Raw genomic sequence first — 16,785 nt, 5'->3', positions numbered from 1 at the left:
GACCCTCCAGAAAGCACACTGATGTTATCCTGAGAGCCGTGGAAAAACGCTCACAGGGTATACCTACATAAATAGATGTGACGGTTCTAGCACACTGTCCCAACTGCATATGGCTAGGACGAGCCCAAACATTCCCCCTGACTGCTACACAAGCAAAAGAAAGAACAAGCTGCAGAGGCTGAATTGCACAAAGAAAGCAACACACAGCTCAAGACACAACAATTCTACCACATTGCTTCCTTAGTGCTGAAGTCACAAAGGATGGCAAATACAATTTGGAACAAACAGTACACCTCTTTGGGGGGCTTGGGAGGGACAGAAATGGAGCTGCAGTAGCAGAATCATGAGCACAGAGAAATAGTTTCTATGCTACCAGTTTCAAACACCTAGAGGTAAGCACTTGGAGAGGTTCTAACTCATAAATTCCAGGGCATAAGTTTCTACTATAAATGCTCTCACACATATTGCATATATTCTTTTTGCTGTATTTTTTGATGTACCTCAAAAAAAATATTTGAGAACAATCAGTGATTCCATGTCCACTAATTATGGACTGTGGAACCTCCTGGATCAGGCCCCTCGAGTGCAGTGAGCAATGGTCACACGCAGAGACAGGCATCAGCAGAGACTCCCCGGCCAGCGCTCCTCTTACCTCTGTCACCTTGGGCTGAAGAATCAGTGCTTCTGGGCTCATCCGAGGGATGTCAATATGGATCTGTGAATGCAACCGAGACATATGCTTATCTCATAGGATGAGAGCTGTCCTTGACGATACCTGTGACTTGCCCTTAAGCTGCTCTGAGAGGACTGTCACCAGGCTCCTCCATAGGAGGTGCCCAGAAACATACTCCACCTGAGCGAGGCTCGACTGTCCTCAGGTGACAGGCATGCCTGACCCTTCTCCGTCCAGCAGCGCTTACTGCACGGTTAGGAACAGAGTGGGCCCTGGGTTCCTCAGTAGCGTGAGCCAATGTGGTCACTGCACATTCATTTTCAGCCTGACACTGGGTGGGATTCAAGACACTGACAATGCCCTGTTTCAGCAGTGACAGGGCTGTCTGCAACATAGGCCACATTCTCCTCTATTTCACAATGTCCGTGAGGAATCTAGGACACATTAAAGGAAGCATTTGAAAGTCTCTGCTGGTGTCAGCAGATTCCTGTGTGAGCACCATCTGACATGAGAGTTTTGACAATGTTTGCCAGCATTACAGTGCAGACTGCCTGAGAGTGGGGTCTAAGAGGTGACCCAACAGGAGTGCTCAGAACACAGCAGGCACCACAGGCTGGCTCCAAACCCCAGGAGCACACCCCACACCAGTAACACTAGCATCACTCTGGGACTCCAGGGAAACAGCCTGTACAAACTGAGGGAGACAGCATATGTTAACCCAAAGGGGACTCAACAGTTTAGTTCCATCCTTGCCCATGTGTAGAGAGGCAGCTAACATCCAATAAACAGGGTCACCATTTCACTCTGACACTATAGCCTGTGGCCAAGAGTAAGCCACTTAGGCTCAGCCTCTCTATCTACACAAAGTCTGCTCTCTGTGTCCTTTCAAAGGACTACTGGTGACAGGGTCTGAGTCCTCAGCACAAGGGAACAAGATGAGATAAACTTGCACTCAGGGCACACAGAAAGTAACTCCACAGGCACCCTTGCTGAGGGACACCTACACAGACTCAGAAGAGCCACGTGTAGGAGTCCAGGTATGGGTAAGGAACAAGGCTGCCCAGGTCCACTAGCAAGGCATCCTGGGAGCCACCAGTGCACTGCTCCCTTCAGGGTCAGTCCTGTGAACAGATGCACGGTGTGCTGGCCTCCTACAAGATGAAAAGCAGGCCTGACCTGCCTCTACACCCAATACCAGCAAGGATCCACAGGCAATGTGCTTCTTATGCAGCCAGAACAGCATATGCATCCTATCCCAGATCCTGACCCTGGCCTGGCATCAATAACAGGCCTGAGAAAATAGGGAAAAGGCCACAAGTATCAGCAGGATTAACCTACAGAGAGGAAGACAAGCCAGACAAATATTGCCGCTAACTAGATCCATGTGACTTAGACATAATCTTCAGTGAGACAGTACATACATGATAATACAGTGCAGGAAGGCATGAGATCAGGGCCCAGGCCAAGGCACTGCCTACAGAAGCAGGATATAGAATGCTGGGCACAGGCCAAGGCACCACATGCCAAACATCACCCGAGGCAGAGCCGGTCGTCACTACCAGATCTCAGCATGTGTTCTGTAACCTGACTCAAGCCTCATGCTTTCCCCTGAGAAGGAACGCAAACCGCCGCAGGCAGCTGCAGGCAGCCGGTCGACATCAGTTGCTTCCCCGTGGTTATTGTTAGAACCATAAATCTGCGAGCCTATCCGGTTCCTGACAGATGAAACGCATGCCCTGCAAACCACCTCCAAATCCCAGTATTGAGTGATGAGTGGAAAAGAGAGGACCCCTCCCCCTGTAACACACTCACCTGGCGATAGGTGTCCTGGTGAACTTCGTCATTCCTAGAGTTGTAATAGTGCTCAATGAAAGCAAAGTATTCCTTCTGTTTCCTCTGCAGCGTGGCTGGTCTTCGGTCAACATTGGCAGGAAGGTAACCCTGGAGGAACAAAAGAAACGCAGGCGTCTGTGGTTACGGTGCATGAGAGTGAAGAACAAGCGCCCATCCAGTATGGCTCAGGGGTGCTGGGGCCCACCTAACACAGGAGGAAGGACACCGAAAGAGAAGCCCACACAGAACAAAGCAGCAGGACAGCACACAGCACCAGCACTACCCCAACCAGTGTCACTAACCAGTTCTAAGTCACTCACATCCAACAAAAGTCGGCTCATGACACCCAGACCCAATGCTTTCTTAACACATGGTATAGAGATACTAAACCCCTTCTCCACACAGCTTACATCCACAAGGAATGGGGAGAATGCCTGCTCTCACACTCAAACCATGCACACATATACACACATACTGATTTTATGTGCACAGAGCTGTCATGTGGGCAAGTGGGCCTGTATTCTCCAAAGCCTCTGAGGGGCCCAGCACTATGCCACACATAAAATGGACACTCCATGTGGCTTCGCATTTGTTTCCTTTGTCTACGTTTTAAGTTCATCGTTTAATATGATACATACAGTATAACTTTAAATTTTGTTACATTTAAGTGCAGGTCTACGGCCATGAGGAAAGCTTCAGGCAGTAACTACTGTTCCCAGAAAGACAGAAGGTACTTGGCACTGCCCAAAGCAATGGTGCTCTCTGCAGCCCACTCCCACCGTCCTGCCTGGACCCCGGAAGTGCTAGTTTCTCACTAGAGCTGACTGTGTCTGTCTGGGACTCTCCAAACACAAACTCGGAACCAAGGATTCTGTGCACTCTGTCTTCTGAGCTTTGGCCACCTTTGGGTATGAGTCTGCATGGCATGTGTCAGGCCACTCTGGCAAGCCACTTCTGAATGAACGAAGCTTGAAGGGGATTCTTGCAGACCTTGGAGGTCTGCATCTCTGACTTCTCAGGGATGAATAGCAAGGGGCAGAGGGGCTGCATCAGAATGTAGACAGAAGTTTTTAAGGAACTGCCAGATCTTTTCCAAGGAGGTGACACCCTTTCACATTCCAGCCAGCACTGACTGGGACACACTAGATGGGTACACCATTCAGCAACCCAAAGCCAAGAGCTTTTCTTTGCTCTTTCCATGAATCTGGGTGAATACAGGCAGTCTGAGCAGTGGTAGCCACCATGAGCACAAGGGTGAGGCTAAAGCTGATGCACAATTGGTCCTTTGAGGAAAACACCCATTACCCAACATTCAGGTTCATATGCTGCACTTTAAAATCATAGCCAGTTGGCTCTCTGCTCCTCCCTGTTCCAGAGACAGCCGCATCTTCTCGTGCAGTGCCAGCCATCAATGACCCTTTTACTGACCTCAACTACATGGTCTACATGTTCCAGTATGACTCTCCCCATGGCAAGTTCACCAGCACAGTCAAGGCTGAGGATGGGAAGCTTGTCATCAACGGGAAACCCATCACCATCTTCCAGGAGCGAGATCCCGCTAACATCAAATGGGGTGACGCTGGTGCTGAGTGTGTCGTGGAGTCTACTGGCGTCTTCACCACCATGGAGAAGGCTGGGGCTCACTTGAAGGGTGGGGCCAAAAGGGTCATCATCTCCGCCCCTTCAGCTGATGCCCCATGTTTGTGATGAGTGTGAACCACGAGAAATATGACAACTCACTTGACTGTCAGCAATGCATCCTGCACCACCAACTGCTGAGCCCCCCTGGCCAAGGTCATCCATGACAACTTGGCATCGTAGAAGGGCTCATGACTGCCATCACTGCCACTCAGAAGACTGTGGATGGCCCCTCTGGAAAGCTGTGGCGTGATGGCCGTGGGGCAGCCCAGAACATCATCCCTGCATCCACTGGTGCTGCCAAGGCTGTGGGCAAGGTCATCCCAGAGCTGAACGGGAAGCTCACTGGCATGGCCTTCCGTGTTCCTACCCCCAATGTATCCGCTGTGGATCTGACATGCCGCCTGGAGAAACCTGCCAAGTATGTTGACATGAAGAAGGTGGTGAAGCAGGCATCTGAGGCCCCACTAAAGGGCATCCTGGGCTACACTGAGGACCAGGTTGTCTCCTGCGACTTCAACAGCAACTCCCACTCCTCCACCTTTGATGCTGGGGCTGGCATTGCTCTCGATGACCACTTTGTAAAGCTCATTTCCTGGTATGACAATGAATACGGCTACAGCAACAGGGTGGTGGACCTCATGGCCTACATGGCCTCCAAGGAGTAAGAAACCCTGGACCACCCACTCCAGCCCAGCAAGGACACTGAGAGCAAGAGAGTGGCCCTCAGTTACTAAGGAGTCCCCATCCCAACTCAGCCCCCAACACTGAGCATCTCCCTCACAATTCCATCCCGGACCCCATAATAACAGGAGGGGCCTAGGGAGCCCGCCCTTCTCTCTTGAATACCATCAATAAAGTTTGCTGCACCCCGCCCAAAAAAAAAAAAAATCATAGCCAGTCATAGTGGCCTATGACTTAAAGCACTTAGGAGGCAGAGGCAGGTGGTTCTCTGTGAGTTTGAGGCCAATGTGGTCTACAAGAGAGTTCCAGAACTTTACAGTGAGATCCTGTCTCTAAGAACTCAAAACTGAAAGATAAAAAAATAAAAACACAGCCATACCCCTACTGTGATTAACTGCCATTGGACACCAGGAGACACTAACTGAACCTACGCCTACTTCTGTAAATGACATCTTGCTGGGCCTGCTTAAATAGAGTGTGACTGCTCCTGCACAGTGTCCACAGCACTGCATGCCTGCATGAGATCCATGAGCTGAGCACTACATGGCTGCATGTGATGCATGGGCTGAGCACTACATGGCTGCATGTGATGCATGGGCTGAGCACTACATGGCTGCATGTGATGCATGGGCTGAGCACTGAATGGCTGCATGTGATCCATGAGCTGAGCACTACATGGCTGCATGTGATGCATGGGCTGAGCACTGCATGGCTGCATGTGATCCATGAGCTGAGCAGTACATGGCTGCATGTGATGCATGGGCTGAGCACTGCATGGCTGCATGTGATCCATGGGCTGAGCACTGCATGGTTGCATGTGATCCATGGGCTGAGTGCTGCATGGTTGCATGTGATCCATGGGCTGAGAGCTGCATGATTGCATGTGATCCATGGGCTGAGCGCTGCATGGCTGCATGTGATCCATGGGCTGAGAGCTGCATGGTTGCATGCGATCCATGGGCTTGCTTACTATGAAGCCCTTACAAGAACACCTGGCAGCCCCTGCAGAGATAGCTCCCTGAAGGCAGCACAGCCACACCATGCGTTCTACAAATATTTACAGAAACTGCCCCATCTCTAACACAATGGCCAACAACATCTGATTATTTCCAGATATGAATTCCTCCTACATGTGAGCTGTGAGCGCCACAGATCCTGCTACTTACGCCCAAGGAGCACACAGGAGATGACCAGTGACACACCCCCACAGCCCACTTACTAATGAGTCAAATACAACTCACAGCAACACACTGCAAAATGCTCGCCCGATAGCTGTCAGCGGAAAGAAAGGCTCAGGACACAGCGTAATCTACAGGAAAGCACAACCCTCAGATGCTTCTCTTCTCTGCAGAAAGGAGATTACCAAGACTCCACTTCACATTCTGCCGCACACAGCAGGTACGGCACCAATAGGATCAGAACCAGCCCAAATGTCACCCACCTGGTAATCAGAGCCACTTGCAACACACCTGGGAACATCCCAACAGAGCTCTTACTGCTAGGGACACTAAGGACGGAACCCTGCCCCTAAGATGAAGGCACAAAATTACAAGGGTAGGGTACAGACAGACGCAACAACAGGTAAGTCTCCATCCAGTTAAAAGCTGCCCCAGGGAGAACCCATCCAGGCAGGAGGCTTTGTCCACACCTCACCTCCTTTCTCCCTGGAGCTATCTCAGCTTCAGTTCATATGAACTTAAAGAATAACAATTTCCTAAGATACATCTTGTTCTTTGTCTGGTACCACCCATCCACAGGCCTCCAAGGAAGGTGCAGCCCCAACCAGGCACAGGCTGGCTTAGTCCTAGCCTTTCAGACGTAGTCAACATTCCCACTTTCAGACAGGGAGAGACTTGGCAAACCATGGTGACATGATCAGAGCCAAGATATGTGAGGTCGGACTCAAGCCAAGGCCTCCCCACATCGTCGTCCCTGCCCTTAACCTACAATGCCACACGTGTCAGGGATGCCGGCCGACTCCCGGCTCACAGAGAGCTTAGGCACAGTTCACACTGAGGCCTTGTCACACACAGCAACATCTGTGTCCTCTGCTCAATGTGTGGAGCAAAGTGGCTCTAAGAAGAAGCCAGATGGCAGAGAGCTGTCCGTGTGAAATATATATGCCCCACCCCCTCCACTCTCTGTCCTGGTGAGACTTAACTCTGCATTATGGCTTTGGAGATCCACATTTTACCATAGTATATGGTAAAATGGAGACCACTTTGCCATAGCACCCCTTAAACTCTCAATGGCCTCTCGTCACACTCAGGGTGTGATCCCAGGCTGTCAGGGCCCTGGCTGACCTCTTTTCCCACCTGGCTGGAGCACACACACTCCTTCTTCTCTATGTGACAGATTCTCTACCTTCTAATCGGCTAAACATGCCTCAAACACTACACCTCCCCCTCACGGTCTCCCTCTGAACTCACTATTTCCTCCACTGGGACCCACTGACTCCAGTCTCAGGCCAGGCAACTCTAACCAGTTTCTGTGAATAAAGTGTGCAGGGAACACGGCAGTATGCAGCCCACATCAATTCCTTGGCTACTTTAGTGCAGAATAACTGGGCTGCGCAGCTGAAGCAGGCCCACAACACTGACTGGGCTGGCACCTTAGGATCAAGTCTGATGAGTCCTGTTAGTCCAGTGGCAACCCTTTCACAATCCCACACCCTCTACAGTCTCGACTCTCCCTCTGCTGTCTCAGATCCCAGGGCCATTGCTTCTGCAACTCATTGGTCATTCCTGTTCACCATCCATGCCGATCCCTTCTGGGGATCAAAGGGACCGTATGATCTGCACGGCACTCAATGTGGCACTGAAATAGTAAGGACCAGACTGTATATCCAAATATCGGCACAGCCCTCCCTCAAAGCTCTCTGATCTTGCTCATATCCTGACCAGCACCCATCTCACCTCTGCCAACTTCCCCTACCCAATGTACTTTATCTCTTCCGGTCACAATGTAAGCTCCCCCTTTCATCTCAGAACTATACCCGAGAGCTTAGAACACTGTTCCCCCATAACAGATACTCAGCAAAGGCTTGCAGGATGAATGGATGATGTCAGCAAGATGAAAAGAGATGACATAGAACTAGGGTCTCAGGGACAGACCAAGTCAGCAGTTTCCTGGCTTGGTTTGGTTGAGACAGTAGAGAGAAGGCAAAACTACATAGAGCCTAGGAGTATGCAGGAAGTGGGTCCAGGCTGAGCAAAGACCAAAACAGAGCCTGGCAGATGAAAGGCTGGCTGCTTCACTCAACAGCCAGAGCGAAGGGCCCGGGCCCAGTCTGCACTTCAGGGCAGCAGGATCACGTGTGGTCAGCAGGGACAGGGTAGATAGCCACAGCGACCAGCATCCTTAGGGGACAGAATGAGAACTCTCTCAGGTTTCCTGCTCCCAGAACATGAACTTAATGAAATGCAAATTCTAAAAGGCAAGTATGCCATCCTAAAAGGCCCACCCATTCTCTTGCCATCCCCTTCCTAGAAGAAAAAAACACATGTGCAAGTGCAGGCCTCTTGATAATTAAGCAAGACTAGAAATTATGCAAATGAAATACATTCAAGTATGCAATGAATTTTAAATGACAGAACTACAGAAGACTTAATTGCTGTATTAGCATGCTATAAAAACACTAATCATAAATGTAAAACAATGCATGCAGATACTTAAATCCAAACTGTCCTGGTGACACAAAAATCAATGTGTTCCCTCCCACTGCGTTCATATGCAAACCAACTGTAACACACAGAAAGACGCTACGCTGATACTGGAGCCTCACTGTCAGTTTTAGCCAATATCCTCACTAGCACAAATGTTAAATGTTTAATTAGTTTTTGTTCACTCTTTCTGAAACAGTTAGTTAAAAAAAAAAAGAATCAAAAGTATGATTCTCTTTGGGACTAATTTTGAAAAAAGGTCCTATGCTGCTTGCATGTAATTTAAAAGTTAAATATTAGCGCTAGTATTTAATGGGGTGCCCTGGCTACAGAGCTCTTCAGAATAAGAGCCACACAGCTAGATTTCTCCTCTACAGAAGAATTTCCTCTCTTTAATTAAAAGTAACACTTGTCCACAAACACTAGAACTATGCTAATGAGAAACCGTGGGCATGCTGGAGGAAAGCCACTAGTGGGCCAGACCTTGAACTAGGCTCACAATCTAGTCCCCACTCACCCACGGCCACCCAGGCCAACCTATTGGTCTGGATGTGTCAGGCCCAGTGAGCAACTGCCTTCAGTGGGGTCATGCATTGTTCAGAGACTAGCTTCCGTCTGCTTCATGAGCATCCTGGTCCTGTTTCCCATGCTGCCTGGATCCCTAGAACACTGGGGTTCGACCTGGGTCCACTAGCAAGCCCAGGTATCAGGATTGCCCAAACTCCCGAGTGACAGTTAAAATGTCACTAGTCAGACATGGAGCAGTCAAGAGGAGGTCACTGTGGGTGGGTCCATCCCTCGTCTGGTGGTCCTAGATCCTATAAGAAAGCAGGCTGAACAAGACACAGGAGGCAAGCTGGTAAGCAGCACCCTCCACGGCCTCTGCATGGCCTCTGCATCAGCTCCTGCTCCAGGGTCTTACCCTGTTTGAGTTCCTGCCCTGACTTCCTTCAGTGACAGACTACAGGTATAGAAATATAAGCCAAGTAAACTTCTTCCTCCCCATCTTGCTTTTGGGCATGATGTTTCATCATAGCAACAGTAACCCCAACTAAGACACACGCTGAAGCTGGCAGCATCTGCAAGCTCCAGGGTCCAGCTAGTCCCAGCTGAGAAAGAACCTCGCCAATTCTGACCAACTCCTACATGACCACTCCATGTCTGACTAGCATCCCAGCTAAATGGCTTCCTCTCCTATGTAGGTCCTGAGCCTCCAGGCAGCAGACTACAGGAAAAGCATCACAGAGTTAAGTGCTAAGTACTCAATGGCCTGTGCCTGTGCCTGTGCCTGTGCCTGTGCCCTGCAGGGGAGCCAGTCTCTGCCTGCTCTAGTGGCCACTGACTCCTTCCCAGCCATCCCAACTGACCCTGACCCAACTCAAACCCCTTCTGGTTTTCCTGATCCCCCTGGGGGTTGGGGGGAGGCACCCCATCACTGCTAGACATTGAACATAAATAGTTAACTTGGTGACAGTCACTTGCACCTTCTCTGGAGGACACAACTCAGCTTTGAGTAAGTTTGAGTATGCCTTGTCTTGGACACATACAATAAAGGAACAAATGGAACATAAAGCGTGCCTGGGGCACAGAAAGGGTCCTGGGGAAACAGCTCCTTTTCTGTGCAGTAAGCCCTGACCTGCACTGTGTCGTAACAGAACGGTAGGCATTTTCTCTGTGTTGTGTAGGACCCAATAGGGCTGGAATGTAGTCTCAGGCATACCCTGTCCTTTTCCAGCACCAAACATAATGCCTGAAACATGCAGAGTTCAAGTAGTCCCCAGCAAATAACTAAAAGTACTAACCAATGGTTCTATACAAGTTGTTCTCCTTCCAGAAACAGCTACACACCCCTGGCTCAAGTCCTTCAGAATGAGGGCCATGTTATCTGGGATCAACCATACATACACATGGTCTCCTCCTGATCCCTGGCCCTCTGCCCCGCCTTCCCAAGGAGGCCTGAAGTAGAAGCACTTGCCTTGTTTGTGCTACTGACCAGCCCCACCCATACTGCACCCGCTAGCCTTGTGACCTGACTACTTCCTCCTCCATGTAACACTGGCATCCTTCAGAGATGCATGGTGAGCTTGCACCCATGCCAAGGAGCCTTGCCCAGCATCCTCACTTGTCTGTACTACCTCCTTGGCAAAGAGCAGATCTTCTCTCTAGCCTGAAATTTACCTTCTCACCTGTCTATTCAGATTGAGAACTGTCCTAGCCTTCCTGATCTCCTTGTGCACATGCAATGGCCTTGGAGACACCAGTGTAAAGACTCCTCTTCGCAAAACTGACCCTAGGAACTGGCCACCCCATAGTACCATCCCAACCCCTCCCCTTGGCTGACACTTAAGCCCTGAACACCTCACAAGTACACTGTACCAAACTGGGCTGGACTTACCCTGCTGCATGCCTGAGCCTCTAACCTCTTCCTAGAAGCAGCTGGGTGTCGATAGCCTTCAGTGTTTCTGGGAAGCCCTCTATAGTTTTTCTGTGGTCTACACTGCCAGCACTCCTGTATATAGACTCCCAGGTCCATACCAACACAGTGAGGTTACCCACTACTCACCCCACCGCAACCCCTGCTGTTCCTCTGATGTAACCACTGTGCAGCTAAGCAGCTCAGGACACTGCAGCTATGACATGCACAGGCGCAGAAGTGATGGAAAGAGCAAGAGCCTCTCATAAGCCTTTCCTCATAAACCAGCTGGTTCTTGATGAGCACAGCACTGTGACATAGGGGCTTCCAGACATTTACATCATAACTTCCTACAAGCCAATCCAGAGTCATAATCTCTTTTAGAGGGCATTTGAAAATGTGGCTGAAAACACTTAAAAAACACAAAAGAGAGTGCTAGTGATCACAGCAGGTCTAGCCTTAATTGCATGAGATATTTAATCAATAAATATTTGCTGTTCAGAGCTGCATCTGCATTTAGGATTACGAGGTACTGAACTGAAAATTTATTACGACTCATTAGCACAAAAGTCTTTTAAACACTGAAAGTCAGACTCAATTTAGAGTAGGTACCCAAAGTTCCCTGTGACTGAGCTCCAAAAATAAAACAAAGAGAAAAGAGAAGCAAACTGCCAGTGAACTGTTCTCACTTCCAACCTGAAGCCAGGTCTGTAAGTGAGGGCACACAGACAGCCACCAACCACTGAACATTCCCTGAGGTCTTCTGGGGCAGCAGCTTAGTGCTGGGGCTCAGGGCACTGGCCTCTACTCTCCACTACACTAACAGGCTATGTCCAACGCCTCCTACCCCACCTCCTTGTCCTCTTCTACTTCCTCCTCTTCTCCCTCTTCTACTTCCTCCTCTTCTCCCTCTTCTACTTCCTCTTCTTCTCCCTCTTCTACTTCCTCCTCTTCTCCCTCTTCCTCTTGTTCTTCCTCCTCCTCCTCTTCTTGTTCTTGTTCACCAACAGCACTGCTGACCCTTCTTGGCTGATCCATACCCATTTCCTCTGGGCTCTGAGGGCTTCTGTGCTGTAAGCTCCTGAGTCGCGAGCCTGCATACAGCATTCTTTAATGGTGGAAGTCGGTGGGAATGAACACAGCTGTCACAAGCTGGTGCTCATCTTCGCTTTCTTCCAGACTTGCCAAACCAACCTTGAAATTAAGCTAAAACTAGACAATGCCTTCTTGGACACAGCAAAGGCTTGTGTCATTATGCAACCAAGATAGACAAGTGTGTGGCCACAGCCAGCAAGCCATACTCCTCCACCCAGGTGTCAGGCCACTGGACTCACAGGAATAAAGTAACTAGACTGAGCACTGGTGTGCAAACTTACTGAGAGAAGTTTCCATGTCATTGGACGAACTGGCTTTGGGATTCCGGACCAGCTCAGCTTCCGTAATTCCTCTGTTGGAAGAACAAAGAAAAGCAGGGTTACAAAAGGTTCTACAGCAACTTACCATATCCTATCAGACTCCTCAGTAGGCAGAAAGCCCCACAAATGGAACCAGTGTAAGCCTAATTGATAAACATTTCAGAGTGAATGACCTCAATACACAAAAGATAACGAATAACAGCACCTTATTAAAGCAAACCAGAGCACTGCCTGTTTGGACAGCCCAGTTGGCTCTCCTCTCTCCCACTCCGGACCACTCGCTGCTTCGTAATGATTTATTTGTTTTTGTTTTTATATATATTGACACTCTTCCTGTTTGTATGTGTATATAAGGCTATCGGATCCCCCTGGAACTAGAATTACAGACAGTTGTGAGCTGCCATGTGGGTGCTGGGAATTGAACCAGGTCCTTTAGAAGAGGAGCCGGTGCTCCTAACCACTGAGCCGTCTCTCCAGCTCTCACCCTCCACCTCTTAATGCCTGTCTGAGTTGTCCCCTCAGCACTGGTCTCTGGGAGGCGAGCTTGTCTTCACACACCTGACAAAGGTGTGCTACACGATATATAGACAGGATAAGAGAACTTCAAAGTGGACAAACACAGGCCTGGATGTCTTGACAAATACCACTAACGAGGAGAACCAGACAAGGATTGGCGGGAGAGAGAAGGGCTGGGACTTACAGCCATGACAGTGAGTGCCTTAGAGGATAAAGAAAGTCACTGTATGACATGGGTGACATGGGGAAGGACAGTAGGCCCTGGTTCTTGTCTCTGACCTCCCTGAGTGGCTGGGGCACACATGTGGGTGTGCAAGGGCGTCCACACACTCCAGCCCCAGCAAAAAAAGGCAACTGCTTCCTTTGCCTCCATTAGAAATCTACTATTAGACTCTTCCAGCAGCTCAGAGCTCATGATTAATACTGGGAATAAGAGAAGTGATTACAGAGAAGACTTTGGTAATATAATCAACAAAATGCAAAGTCCTGACATCTAATCTTTTTCCAATTACTAAAGTCTAAGTAAAATGAGTAGAGAGTAATTGGACGACAGCACCAGCCATAACCTGCAGTCACAGAACCCTCAGAAAACATCAGATCTCCCCCAGCTCCGCAAGGACACCATGGAGAATGGGGACCTAATATCCAAATGCTGATAGCAGTGTTTGCTGACAGCACCTCTGCCTCTCCTCGCTGTGCCTCTCCCTCCGCACAGCGCTGTTTTCTGGCTGTGGTTTCTGAAGAAAGCACTGAGAACACACACTGGTTAATGTTCCCTGAACCCATGTCCACATCACACACACACACACACACACACACACACACACACACACACACACACCACACACACACACACACACACACACACACACACACACACACACACAGTCAAGAATGTTGAATGTACAGCATGAGATAAAGTTCTCGTCTTGCCGAGGTACGGTGTTTAAAAAGAGCTTTGCATACATTATCTCAAAGCAGCTTGGATTAATCAGGGCTGTGAGCCCTGTCTATGAATGAGAACTGGTCTCAGAGAGGTTAAGTAACTTGGCCTTTAATACCAAGCTGTCTTCACTGTATTAACTCCTATTCTTAAAGACTTTGTAGCACAGTCAAATACCACTTATCAATACAGACAGAGATCGCAAAGAAAGTCTTAACAGATCCGAACACAGTAGTCTATCTGAAGAATAGCTCACATCACATGATTCACTCCAAGGGTGCAGGCATGGGTGTGTTGAATCCACTGTTGGAGAAAAGCCACTCTCAGCATCGACAGATGGCCCAAACAGGTGTTCCCTCTCTAGAAGAATGTTGCTTGTGCAAAGTGCCCACAAGTCCTGAGGCCAATGTTGAAAAGCTGAGATGTGACGAGGCATTGGCAAAGCACATCCCACTCCACTCCAGCGAGGGCCTGTGAGGTGCTGGTGCACAGCTAAGCCCCTCCCCGTGGTCAGTGTGCGTGGCCGATGGATTCCATCATAGATATTGGGAGAATAGCACAACTGCTCAGGACTCCAAGGAAGGCCTCACTCCTAAGGAATCCCTTGGAAGTCACCTTCTCTCTCCCTCTGACAGGGTCCCAGTTAGACTGAGACTGAACACGTTAAAACCATCAACTACAACCTACTGAAGAGAGGAAGAAGCAAGAATGAGGCAGGAAATGTAGTTCCACACTAAGCAAGATGGACAGGCAGTGCACAAACTTGCCAAAACCAACAGCTTTTCCCTGTGTGACTGAGAAGAGAAAACTATGAAAAGCATGAACCTAAAAACTGTGCAGGCCAGCCAGGCATGGTAGCACACGCTTTGAATCCCAGCACTTGGGAGACAGAGGCAGGCAAATCTCTGAGTTCGTGTCCAACCTGCTGTATAATATGAATTCCAAGACAGCCAGGGCTACACTGAGAAACCCTGTCACAAAGACAGAATGAACAAAAAAGTGTACAGGCCATGTGAGGAAACTAACTTACAGGTTTCCCTTGGAAGAGCATGGAGACAGGCAGGTGCCAGGCTCGACAAGTTTAAGGTATAGTTCCTCTGGGGTGGGCTGACAGCTAGAAGTAAAGAAAGCCATGTCCATGAGCAACAACAAATACGGCCTCTATGTCTAGCACTAGGGAGGGCTCACCTCCCAGCCAAAGCAAAAATAACTAAACCAAAGCCATAACTAAACCGACCACTCAAGAGAAAGGGTCAGAAGAACTAGGGAAGCTGAGTGGGGAATGTTGCTTCCGAAGGTCAGGCTGGTTCCTTAGAGAACATGACAACAGAAAAACTAAGTCAAGAAATGGGTGATTGAAGCCCAGGAGCAGCTCATGAAGTCCATGGTGTGGACAGCAGACTGGAGGGCCAAAGGTGGACTCACGGAGACTGAGAAAGCTTAGCCTGCAGGGGAGGGCAGCAAGAAAGAAACACAAAGACCTGAGAGAAAGTAGACGGGCAGAAGGACAGACAGACAGATGCTGAATAAAAACAAGACAAGTCAAACCAAGTTAGATAGATAGTGAGTTTCAGACTGGAAATTTATGTCAATTGTTACTCAGAAGAAAATGTAATTTTAATATAAAGAGAAATAAAATTGCAATGGGCTTCTGGGTGTACGCTAAAATTTGGCAAGTTCATCTGGAAAGCAAGGTCCTAAGAGAGCCAATAAAATTCTTAATAAGAATAATGTGGGAGGGGAGGGGAGAGGAGAAACCTTAACATAAATTTTTCAAAGCATTTTTAAATAAATAAATAAAAGAATAATGGGGAGAGGGCCTAAGGAGATGGCCATCTCCCAAGGGAGTGACTGCCACCTAAGCCTCAGGGCCTGAATTCTAATCCTAAATGCCCATGTACCTACACGGCAGCACATGTTGGGATTCCAGCATGCCAGGCAGAGTTGAGCCTGAGCCTTGCTGGCCAGCTAATCCAGAAAAATTCATGAACTCCAAATTCTGTAAGGAACTTTCTCAAAACATAAATGGATAATTTTAAGGAAGAAGCATGACATTGACCTCTGGCCTCTATACTCATGTGCATACACATGAACAGACATGCATACAATACACCACACAGTAACTAAGATAAAAGAAGGTGGAGCTGGAGAGATGGTCCGGTGATTACTGCTGTTCTTCCAGCGGACCCAAGTTCAGTTCCCAGCACCCACATCAATAGCTCACAAGCATCTGGAACTCCGACTCCAAAGAACTGGGTGCCTCTGGCCCCTGCGGACACAAGCACTCACAGGCACATTTTCACATGCAGACAAATGCCTACATTACTTAAAATAATAAAAATAAGTCTTTAAAAATGTTTTCAAAAAATAAAGGCATGGTCACAAAACCTTTAACCCTAGCACTTGGAAGGCAAAGGCAGGTGGATCTCTGTGAGTTCAGGTCAAGAGGTCTAGACAGTCAAGACTAGAAAGGAACTTTGTCAGTTGATAGATAGATAGATAGATAGATAGATAGATAGATAGATAGATAGATAGATAGATAGATAGATAGATAACTTATATATGTAGACAGGTAGAGAGACAGACAGACAGATGGACAGACAGATGGACAGAGCGAACAGATTTGCAGTGGAGAGTTAAGAAACCCATGGCAGAGTTATGGGCATGAAGACAGGAGCCCTCTGTGAGAGCCTAAGGGACAAGCCCCAGGAGATGGGAATAATGGTTCAAAATCAAATGCGTACACACATGAGCACTGAGATGTGATAATGCAGCATTCACACGACACGGTACCTATTTCTACAAAGAGTCTGGATCTTACCACAGAAGCAAGGTCTGAATGACACCAAGTCTACATGAGGGCAGCCCGGCTGTTTCTGTGTGTAATAGGAAGGCTAAAGACTAGAGGGGACAGAATCTTCTGCTATGTTTTGAAAAGGTCTTCCAAAATATAACATGAATCTCAAAAACGACAAAAAGATTAATAAACTAAATATACAAGTTAGGAG

At 48.6% G+C, this 16,785-nt stretch overlaps 1 protein-coding gene across 6 annotated transcripts in view; it reads right to left on the bottom strand.

Annotated features, from left to right (window-relative positions):
* The window catches only part of Tbc1d22a (TBC1 domain family, member 22a), a 287,645-nt gene that overhangs the window by 196,082 nt on the left and 74,778 nt on the right, over positions 1-16,785 (bottom strand). For all 6 annotated transcript variants that reach the window (XR_015624388.1, XR_015624387.1, XM_087559126.1 and 3 more), the window contains 3 exon segments: positions 12,280-12,350; positions 2,486-2,614; positions 653-715 (listed from right to left, as the gene is read on the bottom strand). Coding sequence is in view for 4 of the 6 variants with exons in the window: in XM_087559126.1 (XP_087415252.1) it covers positions 653-715; positions 2,486-2,614; positions 12,280-12,350 (263 nt within the window). In the remaining 2 variants the exon portion in view is untranslated.

This window comes from Rattus norvegicus, chromosome 7, assembly GCF_021556685.1.
Source record: "Rattus norvegicus strain SHRSP/BbbUtx chromosome 7, alternate assembly SHRSP_T2T, whole genome shotgun sequence".
Taxonomy (NCBI): Eukaryota; Metazoa; Chordata; class Mammalia; order Rodentia; family Muridae; genus Rattus; species Rattus norvegicus.
The sequence above is the reverse complement of the archived record's forward strand: the minus strand, read 5'-3'. Positions and strand labels throughout refer to the sequence as shown.